Source organism: Pagrus major, chromosome 8, assembly GCF_040436345.1.
Source record: "Pagrus major chromosome 8, Pma_NU_1.0".
Lineage (NCBI taxonomy): Eukaryota > Metazoa > Chordata > Actinopteri > Spariformes > Sparidae > Pagrus > Pagrus major.
Window position 1 is genome coordinate 30,213,613 of NC_133222.1, and position 16,624 is coordinate 30,230,236.

Here is a 16,624-nt window from a genome sequence, read left to right on the forward strand (position 1 = left end):
TTTTTACCAGATAACTCTGGTGAAGTCTCCTGACACCCGTTTCTTCCCGGAGCCGTTCATACCTGAGGAAACGAAGCCTGAGAGGACACCTTTCTCTCCTCTTCCAGCTGCCAAGAGCCCACTGTTCCCTTCACCTGTTCCAGTCCAGGATCCTTCCCCTGTCCCGTCTCCTACTCTCGCTGCTGTTGCTGCAGCTTCCCCTATCAGTGTCCCTGCCTCCCCCCTGCCCAGTTCAATAACCAAAACACCCATCAGCTCTCCAATCAAGCCAGCCGTCGAGTCACCTGTCATATCACCCATCAGGTCGCCCGTCAGGTCACCTGTTGCCTCCCCGATCCGCTCTCAGCCCACCCCTCTACCAGAGACTTGCACGCCTAAATCTCCTGTCTACCCTCACCGCTCTATTTGCCCTCTCACAGGCAACCCCCTCTCTCCGATCTGCGCTCAGCCTTTGCCCTGCCAGGAACCCTCGTCACCCCTCACCTCTGACTCTCCCGTCAGAACTCAGCCTGTCCCTGGGGTCACTTCGACGCCCATGACCAAAACAGACAAGGAGCGGTCACAGTCCATAGATTCCTCAACAGAGGAAACTCCATCTAAAAAGACAGATATCATTGAGGAGTTTTGGCAAAAGAGTGCAGAGATCAGGAAGAGCCTCGGTCTGACTCCTCTGGATCGCAGTAGTAAAATCTTAGAGAAAAGTATTGTTACAGCTCCAGCACAGGACATCACCCCTGTAAAGACACAGACTCCAGATGTGTCGGAGGAACAGAAGCCTGCCTTCACTGGCCGCACCGTCATTCGCAGACTCAACATCACCCTGGAGGGTCAGGTCATTACCCCCCTTGCTCCTGCGGAGCTGAAGAGTAATGGCTCTGACAAGAGGGACCTCAGCAGCAGCTCTGGCTTAGGGTTGAATGGGAGCATGGCCACGAGCCAGATAGCAAACAGTGACAGCTACAACACGTCGGACTCGGCCATGCTCACTCCGCCCTCCAGTCCGCCACCACCTGTGCCTGCTAATCAGTCTCCAGCCGTGCTCAGGCAGCAGAGACACCAGGTGTCCTGGAGCAATGGGACAGACAAGCCTCCAACTGAGCGTGCCAAAGAGCCAGCAAAGGCCAAGAGTCCGGTTCCTGCACCAAGGACCCAGCTGAGCCCCGTGTCTGCACCCACACCTGCACCCAGAAAAGTCTCCTCACCTCAGGCGGGGCCAGAAATGCCTCCGGTGGTTGTTATGAGGGAGAAGAAAAAGAAGCCTCGGCAGGAAGAGACGAGGAAGTCGTTTGTGGAGACGGTGGAGGAGATTCCGTTTGCTGATGACGTGGAGGAGACCTACGATGAGCGCACACCAGACGTGAGCATGAACAAGTACTATACTCCACCCACCAGCAAGCCAAGCAGGGACAGACCTCCCCTGCATCTGGCTCTAGCAATGGAAAACGGTAAACCCAATATCGCTGTCAATCAGGCCCTTAAGACCCAGAGGGCAACTCAGTTCTCCCCAGAGGCCAGGGAGATCGCTGAGGAGAGAATAAGGGCCAGAGAAAAGTCTATCAAGAGCCAGGCTCTAAAAGACGCCATGGCCAAGCAGCTCAACAAAATGAAAGAAACTGACACCGACAAGGGTGCCTCACCCAAGGTGGCCTGGAACGTATCCCCAGATGCTGCTGTAAAGAGTAAAAAGTCAGCTGGATCTCCAAAGACATCAGCCGTGAAAGCTCTGGAGTCGAAGAAGGCCGAGACTATACCCGAGCGCTTCTTCAGCAGCAACAAGAGTCTGGACAGCTCAGTGGCTTCTTCCGATGGCTCCACCGTGAGTAAGAGCAAGAAACGGAGTTCCCTCTTCTCGCCGCGCAAGAACAAGAAGGAGAAAAAAGCCAAGAACGACAGCAGCAGACTCGCCAGCACGGACGAGACGCCGCCCAAACACAAGTCGCTGTGGAAGGCTGTCTTCTCAGGGTACAAGAAGGACAAGAAGAAGAAGGACGATAAATCGTGTCCGAGCACGCCGTCCTCGAGTTCCACCACTCAGGACTCTGGGAAGAAGAGAACGTCACCTCTTGGGAAATCATCAGGTGAGAAAGATGATCCGGTGTGGGTTTTGATTGTTGTATATGTCAGTAACATTTCAAGAACAACACTCAAATTTCTGTCTCTGCTTCTTGTTTGTTACAGACTTGAAATCACGCAGAAACTTGAGCTTCTCTGAGGACTCAGACCTGTCCTGTGATGATGTTCTGGAGAGGTCCTCCCAGAAGTCAAAGGCAGATGTGAGTAACAACAGATGCTAATAGACATGTCACATCATCGTCATCAGGTATTTTGACACGTAAAGCCTCGCAAAGCCGGCCTGAACTCATTACTGATAAGACATGTTACTCAGTGGATATCGTGAAATATGATCCTGAACCTCCGTGGCCCAGGCTCAGCGAGGCTAGACGTGTCCTGCATCACATCTTTTGCATCCATTTTCTGTGTTTTCTTTAAATAATTTCTTCCACTCCCAGCGGCACATGGACATCTTTGACCTAGTATCAGGCATGCAGCAGGAAGCGATAAAGGAGGAGAGACTGGAGAAGGAGAAAAGGAGGGAGTTAAAGGAAAGAAAGAGGGTGAAAGAGAAGTGTAAAGAAAGAGAGCGGAAGAAAGAGGTTGATCGAGAGAAGGAGAAAGACGATGAGGAGGTATTGTGCAGAAAGGGGGTTAAATGATTTTGAATTTCATATAAACATAATTTTGTAATATATACAAATATTCTACCAATGTCAAGTTGACAAAGCTTGCATGTGGCTTTTAGCCTGACCTGAAATTAATCTTTAATACTCTGAATTATCAATTTTTAAAGTAGTGTCAGAATTAACGATTACAATTTTGACCTCAGAGCAAATCATGCAACCAAAGCATGATGAGACCACATTTTCAAGGTGTTCAGCACCACAGTATGATATGTTAAATGATCTCTTAATGAGATCCATTAGCAAAACTACTAGAGGAAAATGGTGGACTCATTAATTATGCAGGTGGCATGGATGTGATTTGGTCTGTGCAGAATTTCAGCACACGAAACCTTAATTTCTATAATGGAACTTATTTTACTTGAATCCATTTGCATTCGTTATGTTGGGCTGAAATTCAAAAATATTTCCCCCACTGCTGCTCAGTCAGTGTTTGTGTGTTTCTGGTGGTTTAGATAGATACAGCCGAGTTCAGGGCCAGAGGCATGAATTCATTAAGCATTGTAAACACATCGAAGAAACTCAGACACGCTCCCATTTCATTTTCCTCATTTTGATGATTTTATGTGGAGCGTGAATTGGCATTTTGTTATTTTTCAATAACATATCGATGTGAATTTCAACCTTACAGAAGCAGAAGGTTAAGACTGTATCATGCCTGCCAGGCCGTAATTCAATAAGAGCTCCCAGAGGAATCATGTCGAATCGTCTCTAGTGACTGTTGTGGTGTTTATAGTTTTTCCAGTGCATTAGATAGATTCTTGTAGAGTATTAACAGACCTGCCTTACTGCTTTATGGTAAAACAAGTCTCTAAAATCTTAGATTAGGTGGTAGAAGCTGGAACATAAGTTTTCTTTCAATATGATGTGTAATTGTTGGACTAATTTCTGATTAACATAGACGTATAAAGTGTCACTGCACCCTGCCATTTGTTGTTTTGGTGTGGGATATTAACATTGCCTGTTTTTGATTGTACCATCAAGATTATTTTGTTTTATTTTGACCAATTTTTGTTTAACATAATCATTAACCCATTTAATCATATCATCTGTATCATGTTTGTTTTCCTCCCTTTTTATGTTTTGTCTTCCCCAAAGTCTGTTTATGTCCCTCACGCACTGGCGTTCAAGAGATCGTACGCCACAAAGGTAGTATTACATACGTTCCCATTGATAAACCCCCACCACCCCTTCACCCCCCAGCCCTCTGCGCATGTGCCAGTAATAACACCTTACGTGCATCTGGCCTCAAACTAACCGTCCTCTCTGGATGCATGTGACGGCAGCGCCCACTCACTCACTGCTCTGTTAAAACACGACTCTCATGGCTCACTCTTCTGGTCACAGTGATACCTCAGCATCTTTTAATATCAGGGGCTGTTTCTCTCTGACTGGTATGATGTTAACCTGCCTATCTGTCACTGTGGCACCGTTTTTCCGTCAGTCTTTGACATGTTTTTCTTCAGTGCTATTCTCTCCTTTTCTCCTGATTTATGCCAGCTTTTTATGTCCTTACAAGTCAGCTAATAGGGAAACACCCCTGCTCATTCACATACTGTACTGATCATAAATTTGGATGATGTCATAAAATGAAGAACGATTATCGTGCTGAGAGCGGCAGTGAAGTTGATGTATGTGTCACATTGTGTTCTAGGATGGTTTATGTTACCAATTCATAGGCCTAGAGAAGCCTGTAGACGTGTAGTGAAGTTTAAAATATTCCCAGATAGATTACATCGTGCTAGTCAATGTTGTCCCTCACCTTCTGCAAGGTCTAATCAGAGTTTCCCCCTCCTCTCCTGTTCCTGAAGGGGCCAGAGCCCCACGGAGTCAACTCCTCATATTAGCTTAGCTTGTGATTGAGGTGTCTCTGACCCGTGTTTTTGTTGTTACATCAGAAAACCTACACAGAAGAGGAGCTGAACGCCAAGCTGACACGAAGGGTCCAGAAAGCTGCCCGACGACAAGCCAAGCAGGAGGAACTCAAGAGGCTGCACAGAGCTCAGGTAACTGACGTGTGGTCATCCTCTGTCTGCTCTTCTATCACCACTACTTTTGTGGTTTTGAGTAAGAGCTGCGACAGTTAAGCGATCAATCAAATAGTTGTCAGCTATTACATTTCTTGCAAACTATTGATTGATAACTGATTAAACAGTTATGACAGTAAACTGAATATCTTCGGGTTGCGGATGTCATCTTGCACCTTGAGAAACACTGATTGACATTTTTCACAATTTTCTGACATTTTACAGACCAAATAACTCGTCTATGCATCGAGAAAATAATCAACATATTAATCAACAATGAAAATAGCTGTTATTTGCAGCCCTGTGGGAGATGGGCTACATTACTATAGTTTTGACTGTTACTCAGTTTCTATTTTCTTTACCATATGTTGACTCTGGTGTGACTCAGCCCTCTCGCAGTGTGTCTCCCACTGTTGCTTAGGAAATCCACTGTGATTGATGTTGTAACTCTGCAGTCAGGTTCCCAGTCCACTGACTCAGCACTAAGCCACAGCTGAAGTCTCTCCTCCTGGAGCTGTGGTTAGTTGGCCCGAATTACACTTCCTTCTCGCGGCTATTTGCAGAGCCCAAAACCACGCTTCCTGCTGAGCTCCTCTCGCTGCGTGGCACTGATAAAGTTTAGCACTGAGGGGAAAGGAAAACTTTTACATTACATTCTGAACATTTTCCTGTTGCATCCTTACACACATGCACTGGAAATACTGCAAAAAGGTAGGGCCAGGACTACATGCTGCACGTTCTGCTGGTCTAGAGTCACTTGTAGACATCATCTTCAGATACTCTGCACTGACTATATCTGGCAGATAATAACCAGCAATACCTGTCATGAAGAGAAGAACAGCTGCAATACTCAGAATTTTGATTACATTAAATTACGCTTAAAATATAAAAGGATTCTTTAAACAATAGTTATGTATTGTAGTATTGTAGAGTTGTAATTTAAAAAATGTAAAATATGTGATTGAGACTAAAACTGCTTTACTTATTTTGGTAACACTTAATAATGACCATAATTAATACATGTTAAATAGTTTTAAATTTAGTTAATAATAGGCTTGGGTCATATCCAAAATTTTATCTCACGATAGATGATTCTGTCATCATGTAATATAAATATAGTGATTTCTTGACAGGTTGATATGCTGTTTACGTCTTTACTTCTCCCTTTGCAGCAACACATACAACACTTTTAAATATCAAAATATTATGAATTATTCATATATTTGATATTGTGGAGGAAAAAAAATCCTTATGACACCAAATATCTTGATATTTGATAATATCTAATTTCAGCCTGAGCCTAGTTTATAGTTTTTTTTCACTGTTAACAAACAACTAATTCTTCATAAACCATTTATAAAGCAATCATGAAGCCATTGCTCACCGGACATTGAGCTTCTGAATGTAAACTGCAGACCATTCAATTTGCCCAGGGAGTTTTCCTTAATTTCCATCACTGCTGTGTACATGCCCCCCAGCGCTGACGCTAAAGAGGCCATGAAAGTTCTCTACCGGAATATCAGTGAGTTGCAATCTACTCACACTGAGGGCTTTTTCATTGTCGCTGGGGATTTCAACCAGGCCAACATGAAGTCAGTTCTCCCACATTTCCACCAGCATGTGGATTGTGCAACTAGGGGAGTAACTACATTAGACATGGCTTACACCACCATGAAAGATGCATTCAGAGAAGCACCCCACCCCCATCTTGGCTTTTCAGATCATTTATCTGATATGCTAATTCCAGCATATAAGCCCCTGCTGGTCAGAGGAAAACCTACAGTGAGGCAGGTGAGGGTATGGTCTGACTGGGATATGTTCAAAGCAGCTGCCACTTACAACGATCACATCAACATAGATGAGTATGCCATGTCTGTGTCAGCCTACATCAACAAATGCACGGAGGACGTCAGCGCTAGCAAATCCATCAACACCCGGGCCAACCAAAAACCCTGGATGACTGATGAAGTACGCAAAATGCTAAAGGCACGGAACTCAGCCTTCAAGTCTGGCGACAAGATGGCACTGAGAACAGCAAGAGCCAACTTGAACCGTACCATCAGACTAGCAAAGCGTGCTCACAGTCGAAAAATCCAAGACTTTTTCCATGATCCGACTAACACCAGGGATATGTGGCAAGGCATACGGACTATCACCAACTACAGGATTGCCCCTCCTGCGCGTGACGATGATGTGGACTTCCTAAATGAACTAAATAACTTCTTTGGGAGGTTTGAGGCACTGAACAACACTCCTGCTGTGAAACCTGTTCCCCACCAGGATGAAAAGGCACTCTGCCTTGACATAGCTGAGGTGCAAAGGTCTCTGAGGAGTGTTAACTCACAGAAGGCTCCGGGCCCTGACAACATACCTGGGCCGGTGCTCAGGGAATGTGCAGATCAGCTAGCTTGTGTCCTAACAGACATTTTTAAGACCTCACTGGATCAAGCCAAAGTCCCATTATGTTTCAAAACTGCCTCCATCATCCCAGTGCCAAAGAAACCTCAAATCACATGACTCAATGACTACCGGCCCATCGCACTCACTCCTATTATGATGAAGTGCTTTGAAAGGCTGGAACGTGGACAAAACCAAAGAGATCATTGTCGATCATTGTGGCCTCTGGAAAGAGGTTCTGCAGCATTCGGTGCAGAACCACAAGGCTCTGTAACAGCTTTTTCCCCCATGTCATCAGACTGCTGAACTCTAAGTGACAATTGTCATTTATTCTGGATACCTTGTTGTCTAAGTCTAAGTCTAAGTCTAAATGTTTGTAATGGCCATCAGAATAATGTTTATAGATGAACTGCACATTATTAACTATTTACAAAGTATTATAAACATCAGTTGCAACTTTACAGCAGATAATTGCTGAATAAATGGTTTATAAAGCATTTCATTGTTTGTTAACAGTGAATAACTTTTGACTAAAGTTTAATGAACTATACATTTTCCATTTATAAATGATGGTTACCCTTATTTCTCATTGCATTATTAATTTAAAAGTATTTAAACTATTAATGCAGTAAAAGTCTTTGACTTGTTGTACCTGCTGCTTTTTCTGGCTCTGCCTTCAAAAACAGCACTTAGCAGAAAGTAATTAAGTGACAGTACCCCCACTTCTTTTAATACTTGCCACTGATCCAGTCGTTAAGATAAATTATTAACATTAATTAATTCCGATTTAGCTGCATCCCCTCTATCATTGCCACCCACCGCCACTGCCAATAAGAAAGTAGAGTGCGATGTGGGCTGAAGAGAGGAGAACTCTAAAATATTGAGCGTTTTTTCCTTTGTAAAAATTATGAAATAACACTTGTCATGCGAACATGCTCGCATACTCGTACACATCAGTACAGTTCTAATTAGCAGTGCTCCCGTCGCAGCCTGAGACATTTATTTTTAATGAGGGTAAACTGTTACATCAGTCGAGACGTAGAGGTAACCTCTGCAGCCGCCTCCCTCAGAAACTTCGGGGACAAACGAGTTGCCATTAGTGAAACTGTAGACCTTATTATTCTGTGCTGCCATGCATGACAAGTCAAGTTGTTTATACTGAACCTCTGTGTGTGTGACTGCGTTTATGCTTCTGTGATCTTCATTAATAACTCGACTCTGACCTGCCTTTTCTGTTCAGATCATCCAGAGACAGTTGGAGCAGGTGGAGGAGAAGCAGAGGCAGCTGGAGGAGAGGGGTGTAGCTGTGGAGAAAGCATTGAGAGGAGAAGCAGGTAACGGCTTGTCAAGTCACACATCTTTTTTTAAATTTTTTAAATCAATCTGGCCATCCCTTGTGGCGTGGTGTATCTGTAATGCCACTGTAGATAGACATAAAGCTCTCATTCAGTGAGCTAGAGGGTGTAGTTAGTTTCATAACATATAACTCTTATCATTAACATTTTAGTTAGTGAATTATTGAACATATGACGATTAAATCTTGTGTTTGTGTCAGCGCTGGCTCCGTGAGACCATGTTTTATCTTTATATGATATGAGATCAGCCTTTCCTACAGCTCCAAAGGGAATAATAATAATAATGTCGATGATTGAGGTGACGTAACTTAGAGCTGCATTACCTCAGGAAAGCTGTCCCCCTGCGATCGTTCAGATTGTCTTAAAATCACAGTCTGCATTTACCTTTTATTCAGCCGCGCTGAAAGCATATCTCATCACATAGATTTGTGTGCAGAAAGTCATGTTTGTTTTTTTCTCCAAAGTAATAAACCCAAATTGTTCATGACAAGGGACTATCACAGACGATATACTTGTGAGATGAAGAATACATTATTTGTTAGGGGAGCAGCGCAGTTCATTATTCGCTGCAGCTTTATAAGCGTGTGAAGCATGACTTGCACTCAGTAGCAATAACACATTATTTGCGTGATGTGAGTTTTGTATGCGAGGAAGGTTCTGAGGTTGTCCTTAGTAGAGTTGACAGCGTGCTCCATCCTAATTTACTTAATGTCGACAGTAATCTAATCTAAATAACAGGTTTTACAATGCAAATGCATGCTCTCTTAAATGTGGACATTTTCCCATCAAACTAGTGACTACTCACTTTGCCCATCAGCTGTTTCTCCAGTCAATTGTTTGAGTATGTTTTAACTTGTTTACTACTCTACTCTCTTAAAGGATTGTATAAAGGTACTTATACATTACCCAAACAGCACAAAAGAAGATCAGGTATTAGATTTACTGTAGTTTCCTTTTTCTTTCTTTCTTTTTTAATTTAATTAATGACATGTGACACTGTTATGTAGGCTCCATCTGTGGTGACACACTGCAACACTTCTCCATCTCCGAACATGTTGATCGTCTGTCCGTTCATAACATGTCCGCCATCGTCAGTCCGAGCTGCATGCGATCAGGAGAATGTGTGTCCCCCGACATAGATTTGTGTGTGGTGCTCACTCTGGATGTGTTCTTGTTGTCTCCTGCACCGCCTCTCAATGAGGAGAGTTTCTGTACTCTGATCAAGACTCCAGTCACGTCGCATTTCTATAAAATGCAATCAGAATGAAAGAAATCAAATATAAATTGGTTTTCAAGGCTGACAACTTCTTGAATAAAGTATTTTTCAGCAAATATTTGCTGTGGCTGAGTGACTCGACACAGATATTTATCGAGATCTTATCTCTTTTCTTTTCTATTGTGGTGAGTAACAGCAATCCAGAGCTGCTTCTGACTTTATCTGTTGTACTCTCACATAAAACTCAGCTGCTCTCTCAGTCTGAAACAATAGAGCATTAAATCATTCAATTATTGCAAATGGAACATTGTCGCACATGGATTGGATTGTAGAGAAAATTAAAGCTTTTCTCGCCATTTTAACTTTGTCAAATTAAATGTTCAATAAAAAAAATGCAATTTCCCCCCAAAATGTCATCACATTATGAGAGGCTTTGTGTGATATTAAGCAGACGGAGCCAGTAAACAGCAATACAGCAAATCTATGTTGCAGTCTGTTATCATTTTTGAAAATGCCATGTAGAATTGCACAACCTGACTGCATTATGTATGCACTGTGGTGAGTACCGACGGACTCTCTTTGTTCTGAGTGTTGCTGTTGTGTGTGTACGAACATGTCTGCATGACTTGCTGTTGTTGGAGAACTTTGTGCGTGTGTGTGTGTGTGTTTGCGTGCCCAGTTTGGGGGCCGCGTGAAATAACTCCTATCTCTAATATATCCCTGTCATTGTAGACTATTGGGGAGATTCTAATTACAGTGAAATCCTGGACTTGCATCTGGGCGGTATGTATTTCAAATCTGTCGCTTTAAACTAACCTAATGGCTAACCCAATCTGTCCTTTACCCCACCCCCCATCCCCCAACCAACATTTTTTTGTTTTTACTACTTGAGCTTTGTACCCCTCATACCTTCCTTTATTGGCTGACTGGCTGGCTGGCTGATTGGCTAGCTGGCTGGCTGGCTGGCTTTTAGCCTCATTTGCAATACTTTCTGCTCCTGTGACTCCCAATCCCTCCCCGCTTCCCTCCAACCTCACTGGGTTTCTAGTTCAGACACTCTTTACATCAAACAGAGATCAGACACTCGGCCTCATGCTGTCCTCTTAAGATCTTCTTTGATCTCCGTAAACTTATGAATGATAAATGAATGAATTAATGAGTAACTTTTTATTTGTTACTCCTCAGCACGCAAACTGCCGCAGAGGCTGCAAACAGTGGCATATTGCAGAGACAGAAATGCAAACAGCAGGGCACAGTACATTCTTGCATTCAAAGACAACATAATACTGAGACAGAAAGTAAATAACGTGCTGCTATTGTTGACCGTACAATTTCATAATGCATACAGAATATTTTTTTTTGCTAAGATTGTTTCCTTTGTGAGTTCGTAATACGTACTTAATAGCCAGATGCAATTATTGAAAAGTGAAAAGTGGCAGCACGATGGTCGAGATTGAAAACAACATAATAGTACTTCTAATTTTGAAATTTAAAGGTGCAATATGTGTTTAAGATGTTCAAGAAATTACTAAATTACCAAAAGAGTACCAGAAGAAGAAATTGCAGTTCTGAAATTATTATAATAAGACATCTATGTATTGTGTTGCAGAGATGTTTCTTTAAGTTAGCATGCTACAGGTGATAGTCTGGTGGTAAACAACACCAGCACTTCTCCAGTGCGGCCACTGTCAGCTGATATGTGATATATAATATATGCTGCCCTCTATGTGTTGGAGTATGAATTCAACAGGTGGCCAATTCTTGCGTATTGCACCTTTTTAAGGCTGCTGTCTTTCCTTATCGTCCGCATATCCGTAATAAGACCAAAACCAACAACGATGCATCCTTCTAACAAGTGTTTCCTGTGCAAATCGAAGCCTGCTGTATCGTATCTGTGCTGTGGAGCTCCATCGTGTCCAGAAACTATTAAAAACACATCAATTAGCCACAAATTTGCAGGAACTGGATTTAGTTTTGAGTTCGTCACACATGCTCCGTCCTGCTGCCATTAACTGGAGCACCAAATGTGTATCACTCCGCAGCTGTCCCCCAAAAACACTTCTGTTTTAGTAATGATAGCTAGAAAACTACAGTGCCCAGGTAGTTAAAGACATTATTTAGTCCTTTTAGAAAACAAAACTATATACTTGTGACCAGTTTTTAAAAGTTTTACATCTTAAGTAGAGCTGCAACTAAAAGTTATTTTCATTATCGAGTATCCTGCCGATTATTTTCATGTTTGATGATGAGATTATTTTCAATCAATCTTTGAGTCTATACGATTTTTTTTTTTAATTGTGAAAAAAGTTCATCACAATTTCCGGAGCTCAAAGTGGCGTCTTTTAAATGTCATGTTTATTTTAATCCTTACATGTCTGAATCTGGAACTAGCAAATATCTGACATTTTCTCCTTGCAAAATGACAATAAAAATCACTTAATTGATTATCAAAATAGTAAACTGCCTGTTGGTTTTGGCCTTTTTGTGGGATTCGCTGACAATAAGACAAGTACAAACAAACACAAACCGTCAATCACCTGTGACATTATTTCATACGTGAGGCTTTTTGTCCTTCTAATTATGACACCATATTCAAAACTCTATATTCTGATATGATGATATAATTCTCTGCTACAGCATAACATAAGATTGTGTGATCTGACTTTTTTGGTTTGTCTCATCTCACCTGGTCACGATGAGCTAAAACATCATTTACCAAAAACATGGAGAGGAAGAAAAAGCACCTTAACAGCACCAGATGTTCCACATGTTGCAGTGTGCACATATTCACGAACACACAACCCCCTTTCTTCCGTCCCACGCACACATACATTGTCAGCGTGTTGTATAACCAGCTGTGGACTGACTCATACTAAACTGCTAGCATGGCTCTTAGCTTCCCCTCAGAGCTCTGTGCTGCTGTAGATCTGGCCTGTAGTCCCAGCAATGCCTCCTCTGACTTTCTCATACCTGCTCAGTTGCATAACTCCCCGAGTGTGTGTGTGTGTGTGTGTGTGTGTGTGTGTGTGTGTGTGTGTGTGTAGTGTGTGCTAATAGGCAATGTTTGTCTAAACTGTGATGGGTCAGCTATAACACCGTGTCTGGACGAGACGTCTCGTGGTATCTGTCGTTAACATCGTGGTCTTGTTTGAATATGAGTGGAATGCATCTTTTCCTCCTCACGTCTGCTGTGAAGTTGGCAGGCTTGTTGTTAGAGATCAGTGTTTCCTTTATCCACTGTCACTGATGTCTCTCGAGAGCAGTGAGGAAAAAGGTGCATTTCCACATATTCGAGCAGGGCGTGCGCTTTCTCTGTGGTGTTGTCCTGCTGGTTGTCGTCACTCATCACACAGGAGATTGCGTGGAGTTTTCATGTAAAGATATCTGAAAGAAGTTTTCCAACAGAACTGGTTGACTTTGAAACTTTGCAACTGGATGCGGTGTGTCTGCAGTGCTCTGTTTTATAAAGGTGGATTCCTGCGTGCTGATTGCTGTCTATTAATCCTGTTTGTGTTTCACTGCCTGATGAGGGAATTGTAGCATTTTGATTGAATACCAAGCTGTAATGTGCACGGTTGCTTTAAAAGCACGGGTGAGCCCTGCAGGGGGCACTAACACTGAAGCCAGGATCAATACGTCTGGAATCTGAAGCTGCTAGTTTTATGTATTTTCTTATCATTTTATTCCTCTAGTTTAATGATTATACAATCAAGGATTTACCGAGCATCAAGTGCTAATGATGCATTTCATAAGCATATTCACATGATTTGGCAGAGCCGTAAAAATTTTATTAGGACACCAATCTGTCCAAAACAGATATTCTCAACTGCAGTTTATCCCAGCTGAATTTTATGTCTTCTCTGTGATAGTCCCTTGTCGTAATTATCCAGCATTTCACTCTCCTGGCTCCTTTTCTCACCAGCCTGAGAGCACTGTGTCTGCCACCTTTTTAGTGTAATTGTCCCAGAATCTTCCTAACGTTGCACTTATTTTACAGTCATTATTTTGGGCTTTTTTGAGGTAGCATCCACTATCTGTGATCTTACTTTTGTGGTAAAATGTGTTTAGCAGGGTGCTAATTTGCACTTCAATAGTAGCCTCACTTTAAAAATCACCACGCTGGCAACAAATTGAGCTGGGTGGTCCAAACACGTTCGAGTAGTGTTTACAAGCAGAGGCTGAAACATCTTGAAAAGAGAAGCAATTATCTCCGTCTATGAGGGAGATGGATCTCCTGACGATCAGTAATGGCTTTAATAAAAGGATTAAATCATTTCGTGTACTGCGATAAACACTGGCCACATGTGTAGGAGGCTTCTCCCCATTTTATAACCGGCAGACTGCTGTTTCCTCACTGAAGATTATTTACAGATGAAAGATGAAACAGAAGGATTTTTTTCCCTCTCTGTCCTCCCAGGGTTTCTGTCTGGTCTTGTTTCAGTTTCCTATTTTTACCCCTTTTTTCATCCCTCACACCACACAGCTGATCTCTCCCACCTCCTCTCTCTAGGTGATTTGTCCTCTCCCTATCACAGTGCTCCTGCCCTCTTTTGATTTTCACCTCGATGTTCTCTCTCCCTCATCACATCCCTCTTTCTCCTCCTTCCCCCCTTCCACCCACACTCTGTGTCCTCTGCTCTTCCTCCTTTATTATTTCCGCTGCTCTCTCTCCCATCCGCGGATGCACCCTGCTCCGTCACCCCCTCACACTCTTTCCCTCTGTCTTGTGGAAGTTGAGCCCTTTGTGGGGATGCCACGCCGAAGACCTCTCTCCTTCTGCCCCTGCTGTTCCCCCGAAGGTAACGTAACCTCGCCGCCTCTGCCGACGGTTGTGGCGGGTTACCATGGCAACCGTAAGGATCTACAGAACCGGGCTACCTCCTCGCGCCCTTACCCCATCATCCTCCCAACCGGTCCTCCCCCTCTTCCTGTCCTCGCTGTTTGTGTGTGATCAGGCTCAGTAGATTTCCCCAGACTAGTCCCAAAACTCATCGAGGTAGTAGCATTTATCATGAGGAAATTGATTAAAAATGTTTCAGAATGTATGACGTACTGGCCAGTTGAATATTGCATTCATACGTTTCATGACAGAACTCAGTTAATTTACGTAGACTTTGAAGGGGCAGTTTGCAAACTCAAAAAAATAGTGTTGATGTTATATCAGAATCGTCTATGTACCTTTTTGCAGAGATGCCTAATGAAGTTAGCTTGCTAGCCAGCTAGCCCGGCCCCTCCTGCCCGGTAATACCACTTGGTACCTAAAGAGGCAATTGTCCGATAGCATTGCATCCCCTGGATCCAGCTGGGAGATGTATGTGAGCACAAGTTCGCTACTTAGTGATTTCACTACTTAGTAATTAAAGAAAATATCAAGAAAGGAATCACTCTTACATATATTTTCCAAAAATGCAACCATACACCATCTGAATACAAGTTTCTGTCTTGAACTAAGACGAGCTCAGTCGCTTCAATGTAAAACACACCTCAATCAAACTCGACATATACAAAATGAAACTCACCACAGCAGCTTGGTGTCTTTCCACAATCACCTCTGGTTTTGTTAAAATAAATCCTGAAGTCACCAAGTAAAATGTGAAAATATTCTGCCTCTTATGCCTTCGGATGCTCCCGAAACTCCAGACAAATCTAATAGGGCCACTTTGCTACACTGCTAACTGAGCTAATTAACTAACAGTACCTAGCTACAGCCAAGGACGGCTAGCAAAGAGCAGCACTGGCTATATTTTACTAATTACACCTTTAAACCTCCTTAAACCAAATAATGAGCAGGACAGAGCCGCTATCATTACTCAAACTCTAATGTGCTAGCACCTTGGTTCCCAGAGGAAAGATCTACCAGGCCTGGAAAGGTATTTTTTAGGATCAGCTAACCAGAAATGCCACTAAATGATGTAGTTAGCTTATGAAATGTCCCTTGACTCAGTTGTTTTGGTAGTAAGCTAGTTAGCTGAGTATGCTAACACTTGTAGCTAACGTGGGAACACAAACACACGTATTAATACATTTCATACACTATGGCTACCACTGTTTTTGGTTTTGAAAAGGCATTGAAAAAAAACAATATTATCCCAATTATTATTTCAGTAATATGTATTAGCTCTGACTAGAGTGCAGTTCTCTTCAAACTGTTTCAACATGAGGGGACATCCAAAGCCTGACAGGCCTGCCATGCAGAGTTACCAGACTGACTTACTTGTTATTTAATCAGGTAAATAGGACATGCAGTGAATGACAGCTGCTGATGATCAAAACCAAATGTCATTTTAGTTTATTACAGCTAGGTGGAACTTATTTTCTGCTCTCTGATCAAAGCTTGGTCAGAGCTGTTCATATAAAGACTTTCGACGTTCAATGTGACATTATCTGAAAAACTTGTTGAAAAGGATTTCTGTAACTGTTGGCAACCAAAATCCCCAAATTGGGCTACTTTTATCACAGTTGGGGGCCACTCAAGGCTTCGAGTGGGCTCCAGTGAAAGCAGCAGAATATGTACTAATATAACACTGTATGCTGTAGAAGTAATGCAGTTGTAATATTCTCTCAATCATACTGTTTCAGAAAATGGAGGCGGCGATCTTTTTCCTTATTATTCTAAGTAGCGGGATTTGGTCAAAGGGGAAACTACTCTGCTGGATTGTGTCTTTAATCTACAGCATGCGTTCTGTTTTCTGTTTATCCAAAATGAATATCAAAGCTGCGCAGTCTGTTGCGGTATCCATTCTTGCAGCCGTCTTTAGGAATTCTGCCTCTCGTAGTCAAAAGTGTCATGTAATCATAAAATGATAATAAAAGTGAGCGGTGAACACCTGGCACGTGGCTAGCTCGCGGGTGAGTTTGAGTTTTAAGGAGTGAGAAACTTGCATGGTGTGA

General features: G+C 42.7%; 1 protein-coding gene across 1 annotated transcript in view; it reads left to right on the plus strand.

Annotated features, from left to right (window-relative positions):
• Positions 1–16,624, plus strand: part of mical3a (microtubule associated monooxygenase, calponin and LIM domain containing 3a) — a 71,730-nt gene that overhangs the window by 49,508 nt on the left and 5,598 nt on the right. Inside the window, exons 31-37 of the mRNA XM_073471496.1 lie at positions 11–2,078; positions 2,179–2,273; positions 2,511–2,687; positions 3,837–3,887; positions 4,637–4,744; positions 8,403–8,496; positions 10,466–10,516. Of these exons, the coding sequence (XP_073327597.1) occupies positions 11–2,078; positions 2,179–2,273; positions 2,511–2,687; positions 3,837–3,887; positions 4,637–4,744; positions 8,403–8,496; positions 10,466–10,516 (2,644 nt within the window). The remainder of the gene's footprint in view (positions 1–10; positions 2,079–2,178; positions 2,274–2,510; positions 2,688–3,836; positions 3,888–4,636; positions 4,745–8,402; positions 8,497–10,465; positions 10,517–16,624) is intronic.